This window comes from Salvelinus sp. IW2-2015, linkage group LG1 (assembly GCF_002910315.2).
Source record: "Salvelinus sp. IW2-2015 linkage group LG1, ASM291031v2, whole genome shotgun sequence".
Taxonomy (NCBI): Eukaryota; Metazoa; Chordata; class Actinopteri; order Salmoniformes; family Salmonidae; genus Salvelinus; species Salvelinus sp. IW2-2015.
In genome coordinates, this window is record NC_036838.1 from 48,593,164 (window position 1) to 48,606,085 (window position 12,922).

At 44.2% G+C, this 12,922-nt stretch overlaps 1 protein-coding gene across 2 annotated transcripts; it reads left to right on the plus strand.

Annotated features, from left to right (window-relative positions):
* Window positions 1–10: 10 nt before the first annotated feature.
* Window positions 11–8,265, plus strand: cyld2 (cylindromatosis (turban tumor syndrome) 2). Of its 2 annotated transcripts, none has more exons than XM_023994952.1 (14): window positions 11–99; window positions 1,320–1,821; window positions 2,579–2,711; window positions 3,339–3,583; window positions 3,701–3,869; window positions 5,054–5,186; window positions 5,348–5,455; window positions 5,736–5,815; window positions 5,965–6,031; window positions 6,247–6,379; window positions 6,503–6,611; window positions 6,795–6,913; window positions 7,058–7,262; window positions 7,640–8,265. In XM_023994952.1, the coding sequence occupies exons 2-14, from the start codon at window positions 1,387–1,389 to the stop codon at window positions 7,825–7,827; spliced, it is 2,124 nt and encodes a 707-aa protein (XP_023850720.1). In that variant the 5' UTR covers window positions 11–99; window positions 1,320–1,386; the 3' UTR covers window positions 7,828–8,265. The 2 variants fall into 2 exon arrangements, with proteins under 2 accessions (XP_023850720.1, XP_023850710.1); XM_023994942.1 differs by lacking the exon at window positions 11–99 and adding an exon at window positions 194–896.
* Window positions 8,266–12,922: the final 4,657 nt, after the last annotated feature.

Genomic DNA, 12,922 nt, shown 5'->3' on the forward strand with positions numbered 1-12,922 from the left:
TAGCCCCCCTTCTCCAGCCTCGCGTCTAAACTGACAATGCAGCGGTTTAATTTTCATCAGATGAAAAGCAGCTGTCAAGCGCCCAAAATCTTTCTCATGGTGAATGCCATTTTATTTGATTATATAATCCGAACAATTATTTAAAATATGTTTTCACCTGGTGGGTGACAAAGGAAGAAGATATTTTCTTCAACTGCCTGCAAGCAAGAGTTTTCAATGAGCTAGCTAACACAGCTAGCTAATGAACGTTAGTTAGCTAACAACTAGCTAGCTCCTTTTAGTTTGCTGCACCACCTCAACACGCAGTGTGACCGACCAAGGTTATGACCAGAMGGTGTTTTTGTTTCTAACAATAGGCCTAGGGCATATATGTTTAAAATATATATATGTGCATAGCTGATATTCCCTCTGTCACTCATGGGGAGGGGGATATTATATTGTAGATCATAAGAGTGGTAACGTTAACATTACCCCACATTGAAGTTTAAATACCCGAGTAGGCTACTCTGTCTTGATACTGTTAAATTATTTGCAACACTGTGATTGACAACCTGCAATTTTCTGTGACTGATACAATAAGTAACAGTTACTTGCTTAGTAAATAACCACTATCATGTAGCTAACGTTAGATATAACGTTACCCAAATTCTAGTGATCATTTGTGAATTCTCTGACGCAATATTATCTTGAAGAAAAATCACGATTTCCATGCTGAATTGTCTCTGTCAGATAGAGAACAGTATAAAACGGGCGTGTTCGGTCACAGAGCTACAGTATCAGTTAACTGGGCTGAATGACTTCCTTATTCCGAGCTACGGTCGCGAGGATTTAGTTTACCTTGCAATCGATGTGTGTAGTACTTCGGAGTAACTGCTCTTCAAATACTTGGAAAAACGGTCAGTAAGATTGACTCACTTACATTTTAGTAATAAAAGACAATTACTAGAGATACATTGTTGCCAGTGAGTACAGGTAGTACACATGTATCTTATTTTGTTGAAACAATGTGATAAAACCATTACAAAGTGTTACCACTGAGATTGATGTTCAATTATCGTTAAACACTGCCAAAAGTCACGACAAAAAAAAAAATCCTAAACTGAATTGATTTCAAAAACTGTATACCCAAATAATGCATAAAGGAAGTCCTTTTACATTCCTTGCTTCTACCTATCTGTCACTTCTTTGTAAATTAGAGTCTTTAAAGCCGTGCTTTGAGTGTGACAGCACAATGGAATGGCTGTGAATTCACATTCTCATAATACAAGTGAACGATCAGAAGGATACAATAATACTTTCTTTACTTCTTTCCCTGACAGGGTGGCTGCTAGTCACACAACGTCTGCATTGCTTGTCAGCAGGAATATTGTGCACTTTAGAAGAGGGATGGAATCAAAAAGAGAAGGGAAGGACAAGTTCTTTATAGTGACACGGGGGAAGGCGAGAAAAGGCTTCGCAAGAGGATGTATCGGCCGTGTGGAGGCAGAGATGCAGAAGGGAGAGCTGATGGGACTGTTGTACGGAGGTGGCAGCAGTGGGGGTAACCCTAAGAGTGGGGGCATGGTGAAGATGGAGGACACATATCCCCTCACCTGCCACCAGGCCCAGCTGCTGCTCTTTGTGTCCCCCTCCAGCAAACGCCTGGAGCTCCTGTGTAACCCCCAGCTTTTTTTGGCTATCTGTGTGCTGTCTCAGGATGACCTGGTGGTGGTGAAGCACAAGAAGGGTCACCAACCAGGGCTGGTTAGGAACCTAATGCTGATCGGTAAGAAGGAGAACCAAGGGGACCTGCTGATGCTGGGCTTTGAGGTTGAGTTTGTGGTGAGTATACAACTTATATAAATCTGGTATCTGGTAAGTCCGTATCAGCATAGACACTGCCATAGAGAAAGTTGAATAACTTTTAGCATTTTGTCCAATGTATAAGCAAATAATCAGGAATTTCTACTGTCTTTGATCCTCTCATCGATAATTGAAAAATGTAGCCTAATGATTACACAGTATGACAGACACTGTAAACTGTACATGTCAAGTACACCTGAACCTCTCATTGATTTACATGAGTTTCAGGAAGTGACAGCAGGAGACAAGAATGTCTCTCACGCTGTGATCACACCGACAGCGTCATTGCATTTTGGTACACCAGAAGTACATTCATTTCCAATGGAACGCTGCATTTGCCTTGCAGCATTGCGTTGCAGAGGCAGTTGCAGTGCATTCTGTATGGTGCATATTTGGATTTATCAAACGTATGCGTCAAACTGTATGCATAGACAGCTTGACATAAATGGTAGCAGAAGGTTGTTTTACTTTTGTTGCACACATATCCAGATGATGCTGCGTACCATTTTGCACAACGACACTGTAGGTGTGAACGAGGCATCAGGGGAAGATCCATAATGTTATCGGATTAGTTGCAGCACATAACTTTTACGTAACATCTGAAACTTAACACTGGGGAATTTGCAGTTGCTCGAATGCATTTTGTTGTATTTCTGGCTTACCAGTAAAAATTCTCAGCATTGCTACTGTATAGGGATTGTGTTTACTTTATCTATTTTTTTCCTTTCCATTTCAGCAAGACTCTAATCAAACAGTGTCATCTAAGAAGCCCGCCCCTCTTCCCCTGTTCAGTGCAGCAGACATTGTCCAGGTTGTCCCAGCGTACTCTGTAGGCCTTGGCCCTCGCTGGAAAGACAGTCATTCAGAGGGTCAGTAGTGCATGTTTACTTGCTGGTGTTCAATCCCCATGCATTCTCATTGATCAGTAAGCAAGCACATAGGCCTACATGCATTTATTTACAAAATATGACACATTTACCTGGCTTTTCTAGTTTTTAAACCCATTACATACTTTACTTGTTTTCTTGTAAGAAGCACAGCAATGGTGCCAGGAAAGAATATCAGCTTTCAGAACCCAGTGGCTTTGGGCTCTCATTTCAAACGTGCTTCGCAAACACATAATTCTTTGAACGGTTATCATCATTTTAGGACTTGCTGCGCATTGGGGCACCTGCAAGCAAAATACCCCTCCACCCGCCTCCCCCTTATCAGAAAGAAATGTTAAAATATAAGTGCTACACGTTATTGGACGGCAATGAGCAGCACCTGTGGCTAGACAGTGGGCAAAGTGCGGTTCCTTGTACAGAACTGGTAAAACTGGCCCAGGTGCTCTGGAATGTAGCAGCAGAGATCATCACATGCTCTGAGCTCTCTGCATACCTCTTATGGAGATAGACATGTTTACCACAGATCAGTCTCATGACATGGGTCTTGTGACAAGGACAGAAACCATGTGATCTGTCATTCTTACCCCTCTTCAACTTCTTCTCCCCCAGGTCTAAACAGAAAGGCGGTGTCACGTATCAACTCCATGCCTAATATGGGATCTCGTGGACGACAAGTGAGAGATATAAACCACGTAGACCAGAGTGTCACCCCACCCGAAAGCCTGTCATACCACACTTTTGATGTGGGATCCCTGGTGGAGGTAACGTCCAACACTGGGATCATTGTATATGGGGTAATCCAGTGGATGGGCGTCCTTTCAGAAAATAAAAACGACTGGGTTGGAATTGAGCTGGTGAGTGTAATGTGAACTGTTTAAGCAATGTTATTGAGCTTACCTATTAATTCTCCTTCCTGAGATTTCAATATCTCAATCAGATTTGATTCCTCAGCAACTCTTTTTTGCCATCAGGATTATGAGGTGAATAATTGCTCAGACGGGACYTATGGAGGCCAGCGGTATTTCACTTGTAAAGGGGGCAGGGCCTTATTTGTGCCCCTAACAAAGTGCAGTCCAGATGGAAGGTTCCTATGTCCTCGCTCTGAAAAGGAGACCTTCAAAGCCACAAATATCCTCCCAGGTTAGACACTACTTGTATAGGTCCTTCCTAACACTAACACATGCAGAAACGGTGTCGATAATCTCAGGTTGTGACGTTGTAATAATAGCCTTATAATCATTGGTTTGCATCRCACACATCAAATCAAAGTTTATTTGTCACGTGCGCTGAATACAACAGGTGTAGACCTTACAGTGAAATGCTTACTTACAGGCTCTAACCAATAGTGCAAAAAAGGTATTAGGTGAACAATAAGTAGGTAAAGAAATAAAACAACAGTAAAAAGACAGGCTATATACAGTAGCGAGGCTATAAAAGTAGCGAGGCTACATACAGACACCGGTTAGTCAGGCTGATTGAGGTAGTATGTACATGTACATATGGTTTAAGTGACTATGCATATATGATGAACAGAGAGTAGCAGTAGCGTAAAAGAGGGATTGGCGGGTGGTGGGTGGGACACAATGCAGATAGCCCGGTTAGCCACTGTGCGGGAGCACTGGTTGGTCGGCCCAATTTAGGTAGTATGTACATGAATGTATAGTTAAAGTGACTATGCATATATGATAAACAGAGAGTAGCAGCAGCGTAAAAAGAGGGGTTGGAAGGGCCTCCCGGGTGGCGCAGTGGTCTGTGCTAGCTGTGCCACTAGAGACTTTGGGTTCGAGCCCAGGCTCTGTCGCAGCCGGCCGCGACCGGGAGGCCCATGGGGCGGCGCACAATTGACCTAGCGTCGTCCGGGTTAGGGAGGGTTTAGCCGGTAGGGATATCCTTGTCTCATCGCGCACTAGCGACTCCTGTGGCGGGCCCGGGCGCAGTGCGCGCTGACCAGGTCGCTAGGTGTACGGTGTTTCCTCCGACACATTGGTGCAGCTAGCTTCCGGGTTGGATGCTCGCTGTGTTAAGAAGAAGTGCGGCTTGGTTGGGTTGTGTTTCGGAGGACGCATGACTCTCGACCTTCGCCTCTCCCGAGTCCGTACAGTAGTTGTAGCGATGAGACAAGACAGTAACTACTAACAATTGGATACCACGAAATTGGGGGTAAAATTTWAAAAAAGAGTGGTTGGGGGCGGCACACAATGCAAATAGTCCGGGTAGCCATAAACCATACACACAATGACCCAAACACAGCAGATATAAAGCATTCATCAGTTGTATTTCTATTATCTAAGTGGTACCTTATGTTTTTGTTTGGTTTGCATRAGTCACTCCATTGGAGGAAACCGATGAGAATGTTCCTCCTATCCCTGAGTCGGAAGCCTTGTCTTTGCTCGTGGGCAAGATGAAGGGGATCCAGGGGCACTACAACTCCTGCTACCTCGATGCCACTCTCTTCAGGTAAACTTACTTCCTCTAGCTCATTGTTCCTAACTCATAGTTGTATGACAATTTTACACTGTTGGGCATCATTTTTTGTTGAGCCCAGTTTCTTGTAAGAATGACTTAATGCTGCGCCAGGACCACTGCCAAGCTAACAAAGGTAATACATCTTTCCACAGTCTGTTCAGCTCATCCATGACCCTGGACAGTGTTTGCCACAAACCAGCTGACACAGAACAGAGCATATCTCGCTCTCTGAGGAAAGACATCGTTAACTGTTTGCGCCGGTATAAACATTCTGTACTTTTTTCTAGATCCTCTTGACCCTCAGTCGTGCCTGTATTATCAACTGCTCTTCAAAATAAGGGCGTTATGACATTGTAATCTACCCAGACTGAGAAAGAAAAAGCCTTCTCTCAATGCATGTCTGGTATTACTCTGGCACATTGGTAGTGTATGTTCAGGCCCAGTATATGCACTTTATATGAATGTGCATTTCCATGTGTTGTGTGTTGTGTGTATTTCTGTGTGGCCACTGAGAGTGACATCAGTGTGTGTAATCCACAGACAAGGTTTTGTGCCTGCTGAGAGTGTAATGAACTTCCGCAAGCAACTCGGCTGTGACACCTTTGTAACAGAAGAGAAAGGTACTCACACACTTCTCATAGTGTTGTTTCTATGGGTCTCTTAACATAAATGTGATACCAGCTAAGGGAAATTATGTTTAAATTATCATTTTTAAGGGGCTGCAGTGTCTCTGATTTCTCCTAAATAGTGTTATCCTGCCTCCCTGCAGACCCTGAAGAGTTCATCACAATCCTTCTACAGCGGGTGCTGTGCATGGAGCCATTGCTTAAACTCAGGTTTGAACCAGTCACCTTTCTCTGCTGCTCTATTTGACCTCCTGACCCATATCTTTCTCTTTCTTGCAGGTTATGCTGTAGGCTACTTATTSCTCCTTGCTTACCCTCCTCACTTTGCTCATCTCCATTCTAATTGTCTGGACTTTTCTCTGAGTTTCTGTTTCGTCACTCTGCCATGATTGAGTTGCTTAGCTTGATTGTTCTCTGGGTTTCAGATCGAATAACGACACATCTCAGGATGCCTACACATTCCAGATTATTCTGGATAAGGAGCAGGTGACACAGACTCCCACGGTTCAGCAGCTGCTGGATACCTCCTTCCTGTCTTGTGGCCTCAAGTTTGAGGAGGTTGGTGGTACTGTGCAAGGTTGTCTAAGGAGCTATGTTTACGAGGCCTTGTAGGCTGCCCACGTTTTTTTTGGAAGGCAATCCCTTTGCTCTAATGTTTATTGTTTCTAATATATCCCTCAGATCCCATCCTGTCTCATGGTCCAGATGCCAAGGTTTGGGAAAAAGTACAAGATGTTCCCCCACATCATCCCCTCAACAGAGCTTGACATCACAGATCTTCTGTACAACTGTGAGTTACACCATCAGTCAATGTAATGAAGACTGACAGAGTGTTTTTGCAAAACGCTGGTCACACGTCTGCCACGTATGTAACTATCAATTAAAGGCCATACAGTAACTCCCTACGCATAGCTTGCCATAGTAAACTGTCTTCAGGTTGAGTGACAGCTTCCCACCTTCTTTCTCCCATCAGCCCCCCGAGAGTGCTTCCTCTGTGGGCGTTTGGCAGAGTATGAGTGCCCCCAGTGCCTACAGGACCGCAAGCTCCAGCCAGGAAGAGTCAAACAGTACTGCACTACTTGCAAGACACAGGTAGACACCGTTAAGCAGCATTACTGTTTGATTTACATATTTTCTACCTGCAAGTGTATTGATTTATTTTTCTTTATCTTACTGAATCTCCCTCTCTACTTTCCCTCTTCCCCTCCTCCATCTCCACTTCTCCCTTTGTGACAGGTGCACACTCATCCATCTCGGAAGGGCCACTGCCCTAGAGCCCTGGCAGTGCCAGCGGAGGTTCCGGCAGATGCCCCTTTACCCAGGCACATGATGCAGTTGTTCGCTGTGCTCTGCATCCACACCAGCCACTATGTGTCTTTTGTGAAGTATGGGCCTGGCCCTCGCTCCTGGCTCTTCTTCGACAGCATGGCAGACAGATGTGGTGAGATTGACCTCAAAGAACACAATTATTTTATAAATAAGAATTTAGTCTATTGCCATCACAAGTCTGAAGCACTGTTTATTTTAAAACCTATTCAGTGGATGTGTGTTAATGGCATCGGGTTGGTAAAACAATCTAAAAGGAAGAACATACTACTATTTTCATTTCTCCCGAGGTGCTGAACAAACAATCATGACTGTACAATTGCAGACTGTTCCATGCTTTGATGTTATTTGTCTTTCCTTTTCACTAGATATCCAATAACATGCTTTGTCTCTGAACCTCCTGACTTGATATTGAGATAACACTGCACCCTGACATAGGTCTAGTCTTATCTATCTTCCACTCAGATAAATAATCGTCTGCCCCCTCTACAGGTGATGACCACAGTGGCTACAACATTCCAGAGATCAGGGCTTGTCCCGAGGTGGGTGACTTCCTGTCTCAGTCAGAGGAGGAGCTAGTGTGGGCTGACCCCTCCCAGGCTGGAGAGCCTGTCCGCAGGCTGCTGTGTGACTCCTACATGTGTTTGTACCAGAGCGCATCCATGGCACTCTACAGATAAAGCCAGCACAAGGCTGAAGTGTACTGAAGAGAACACAGTGTTCTCACAACAGTGCTAAAATAACCTTGGTTTCAGCATCGCCATGGCATCAGTTCGTTTTCACAAAAACAAAACACTGATGATTAGTTGAAGAACTTAAACTTTAAAGGGATGCTTCTATGATAACTGAAATAATCACCAAGGTCTTCTCAAATGTTTTCCTTTGTCAATGTAATTGACCTTTGTTTCAATGAAGGTTGATTGATGAAGTTGGGGTTAGGAAGGGCAATTAAACTATTGGTAATGTTTTATTGTTGCACATTTCTATGTAAACATATAGTATACTGTAGATTTATGGAATTGAAGTGGATCTATGACTGCTTGTGGAATTCTGTTGAATGTCAGTGTTTTCCGGCTTTTTTTATGTTGAAGGAATGAAATAATATATTATATACTGTAGTACCTTGTGTTTTATTGACTGAAAATGTTGTTGAAATGAAAAGGTCTAAGTTATCCATTCCCAGTTTAATTTGGTTGTAATAGTCTGCTTAAAATGATCAAAATGTGCATTTAAACTATTTCAATTGTGCTTCAGTTAAGATTGAATTATGCCCAGAAATACCCCAGTTCTTAAAAAAACATATTTTGGGTATGGAAGGGAGATCAGGGGTCCCCAATTACATTAAGCCACAGATTGATTTTTATTGAGCAGATTTTAGGGGGCTGAAACAAGTATAAATAATTAGTAACCTGCAAATTGACTGAAGAAGCCCAAACAGATATAGTATTTGACAAAAACATTGATTACATTGGGATACAATRACATTATTGCTCTATTTATGCGTGGGAATACTTGGGAACAGATTTCTTCAATTAAAATCACTTTGATCTGTAATTTTACAGTCTTACGTCCAACAACGAAAAACCTTTTTATGAAAATAAATTAAATCAGAACACTTGGGGCCAAATAAAATCACTGGGACCTCTTTACCAGGCGGTGTCAAAGGAAGGCCTTAAAAACTGTCAAAGACTCTGAAAACAGAGACTGTTGTCTCTGCTACTGCACAGCTAGCGGTACCAATGCACCAACAGGACCCTGAACAGCTTCTACCCCCAAGTCATAACGCTACTAAATAGTTAATTACCAAATAGCTACCTGGACAATCTGCATTGACGACCCTCTTTGCACTAACTCTTTTGACTGCTGCTTATTATCTATGCTGTCGCCTAGTCAATTTACCCTGTAATTATCTACCTATCTACCTAGCTCGTAACCCTCACATCGACTCGGTACTGGTACCCTGTGTATGTAGCCAAGTTATCGTTACTCATTGTGTATTTATTCCTTGTGCTATTATTTATTTGTTTTCCTTCATTGTTAGGAACGTCCCTGTAAGTAAGCATTTCCTGGTTAGTCTACACCAGTTGTTTACGAAGCATGTGACAAATAACATTTGATTTTATGTCAAGGTTTACTCTAATTATGTTGAATTCTTTAAAATAGACAGATTAAGAGCTTGGGTTTGCAAGAGGTAGGGATGGCGCTGTTGATAAAGCTGCTGGGTAGGTGGTTATGCCTGAATTCTGGCCTGAGTACAACTATTGATGAGGCCAGGGAAGTTAAAAGGGCTGAGAAGCCCTCTTGTGGAGAAAATGTATATCAAGAMGATTCAATGTCTCACACAGTGGAAAAAGTAGTTATGGTATGGAAGTGATTGACCTTTAAAAAAAAKKCATCTAATTCCAAAATCATGGGCATTAATYTGGAGTTGGTCTCCCCCTCTGCTGCTTTAACAGCCTCCACTCTTCTGGAAAGGCTTTCCACTAGACGTTGGAAAATTTCTGCGAGGACTTGCTTACATTCAGCCACAAGAGCATTAGTGAGGCCGGGCACTGATGTTGGGAGATTAGGCCTGACTCGCAGTCAGCATTCCAATTCATCCCAAAGGTGTTCGATGGGGTTGAGGTCAGGGCTCTGTGCAGGCCTGTCAAGTTCTTCCACACCGATCTCAACAAAKRATTTCTGTATGGACCTCATGCTGACACAGTAAAGGGCCTTCCCCAAATTGTTGCTGCAAAGTTGGAAGCACAGAATCATGAAAAACAGCCCCAGACTATTATTCCTCCTCCACCAATCTTGACAGTTGGCACTATGCAATGGGGCAGGTAGCGTTGTCCTTGTGAAGTGGTGGGGTTGGATCCAGGTGCAGAGAATGGACCAGATGAGGAATCAGTGATTTGGGATAAATGTAAATAGTTTACGAAAAATAAGGTAACAGAAGGATCACAGTAATACTGGAAAAAAAATTAAACACTAGGACTAGATGACTTATTCAGGCGAAACACAGAGCAACCGAAATCAAGCTTCTGCAAACAAYAACAGAAAACACCTATTTTAAAAGGGAAATGATAACGAAATGATAAGCAACATCTGAGTAACTAAGAAAGTCTCTAGTGCGGTCTCTGCCGCCCTCTGGTACCCAGAGGAACCATGACAGTACCCCACCCTAGGAGCGGCTCCAGGCTCCAGCCGCGGAGTCCTGACAACCACCACYTAGTCGGCTGAAGTCGCTTACCAGACCCGGATCCAGGATGTCCCGGGCCGGGACCCATACCGCTCCTTGGGATCGTAGCTCTCCCAGTCCACCAGGTACTGCAGGTTCCCTTGGACCCGGCGAGCCTCCAACAGACGCCAGACAGTGTAGCAGAGGAGCAGGTGTGGGGGGAGAGAAGGGACTGGTACTTACCAGCTTGAGACAGGAGACATGGAAGGAAGGACAGACCCTCATGGACCTGGGAAGCTGGAGACGATAGGTAACCGGGTTGATGCGACTCAGGATCTTGAAGGGTCCTATGTAGCGAGGAATGTAGCGAGGAGCAAGTTTCCGTGAATCCACCTTTAAGGGAAGACCACGGGTGGACATTCACACCCGTTGACCCGGTCGGAGGAGCCGAAGAGGTCTTTAGTGATGGTTTGCCTGATGTTGATGTCAGGCAGAGGAGCGGAGCAAAGAGGATCGCGCTCTGATCCAGGTGCGACGACATCGTTGAATGAACGCCTCAGCCGATGGCACCCTCACTTCGGCCTCTTGTTCAGGAAACAGGGAGGGGGCGAACCCAAACTGACACTCGAACGGTGACAGTCCAGTGGACGAGTTTGGCAGTGTGTTATGAGCATACTCCGCCCAGACGAGGGACCTGCTCCAGTTACTAGCCTGAGTGGAGACGAAGCAGCGGAGGAACTTCTCTAGCTCCTGGTTGGCCCTCTCAGTTTGCCCATTCGACTGTGGGTGGAACCCCGAGAAGAGACTCACCGATGCCCCCAACAGAGAGCAGAAGGCCTTCCAATACCGTGCGACGAACTGGGGCCCCCGAACTGAGACAATGTCCTGGGGAAGTCTGTGTAGTCGAAAGACATGGGTAATCATGAGATCAGCTGTCTCCTTCGCTGAAGGCAACTTTGGTAAGACTATGAAATGGGCTGCCTTGGAGAATCGATCGACGACCATCAGGATAGTTGTAAGCCCTTGASATGGAGGTAGCCCAGTGATAAACACTAGGTGTTAAAGTCAGTTTTCCACTCACCTCCTTTCCTGATTCTCACCAGATTGTAAGCGTTGCGGAGATCCAGTTTGGTGAAGAATTGGGCCCCTTGGGCCAACTCCAAGGCAGCGGACATCAGGGGTAGGGGGTAACGATTCTTGATCATAATCTGGTTCAGCCCTCTGTAATCGATGCACGGACGCAGGCCTCCATCCTTCTTACCCATGAAGAAGAAGCCTGCACCAGCTGGGGATGTAGAGGGGCAAATTAATCGAGCTTCCAGCAACTCCCGGATGTAATTGTCCATGACCGCTGCTTCAGGGCTCGAGAGGGAGTACAGACAGCCCCAGGGAAGTGTGGAGCCGGGTAGGAGTTCTATGGCACAGTCGTATGGACGATGAGGGGGAAGGGTGGRCGCTTGCCTCTTACTGAAGGCCTCCCGGAGGTCGAAGTATTCGGGAGGAAGAGCGGTCTTCAATGGATGCAGGAGGACACGACGACGTTGAAAGTCACTGAGCCCTTCAGTAAGGCCATTCTACTGCCAATGTTCGTCTATGCAGATTGCATGGCTATGTGCTCGATTTTATACACCTGTCAGCAACAGGTGTGGCTGAAATAGCCAAATCCACTCATTTGAAGGTGTGTCCACATAGTTTTGTATATACTGTATAMTGTACTTTATAAAGAAAGGCGCAGATTTGGCATATCATGAACTAAAGCATGTGTTCTCTACTGAGTGGAGGAGTTGTTGGTATTATCTCATGTTGTTCCTCCATCAACGTTGATAATCCTCATAATGAGATTTAGCCACACTGATCTGAGAGGGTCTTAAAACGATTCAAACTCAGAACAGACTTCTCTACTGGTCAATCTGAGAACTGAGGGGAAATATTGTAGAAACACCAATGTTCTAAATGTGAATAATTCATTGACTCTGAATGATTTGCTGACTCAGCAAAAGTGTGTATGATCCACATAATGTACATGCACCACTAAAATGCTTATTTTCACAATGTATTCCAGTGCAGTAGTACCTTGACTACAGTGCAAATAGAGTAATACTCTCAAATATTCCACATTCTTTCAACTTGATCTTGCAAGACATCCTCAACTCTGCCAGCCAAAACWATGAGCCCTGGGAGAGAACTAAGTGGGATGCAAGGGAGTTGGGCTTACTGCAATATTCCTGATGGACAGCAGAGAGCATTATATCAACACACTGTAAAATGTTCAATCCAAAAATAGGCTTATAATATTGACATACCAACTCAGTGGTCTCCACTGTGCACTTTGAATAAATGTTTTAAATGCACTACAGTTTTCCAGTAGGCCTACCAGTTTCATTATATTTGATTGCTCCTGGTAACTGCATTCTCCAGTTCATCCATGTTTCTCCAACTTAAAATGTTGAAGTTGTTCCAAACGTCAAATTTCAAGGTGTTTAAGGTTAAGTTTAGGCATTAACTCAAAATATCTCCAAAAATCTCTTACGGTGAGATATTAAATACGAACGGTTAAGTTAAGGGTTACAATTTGGGAAAGACTTAAAATAAAAAGATCAAAGACAACTTTC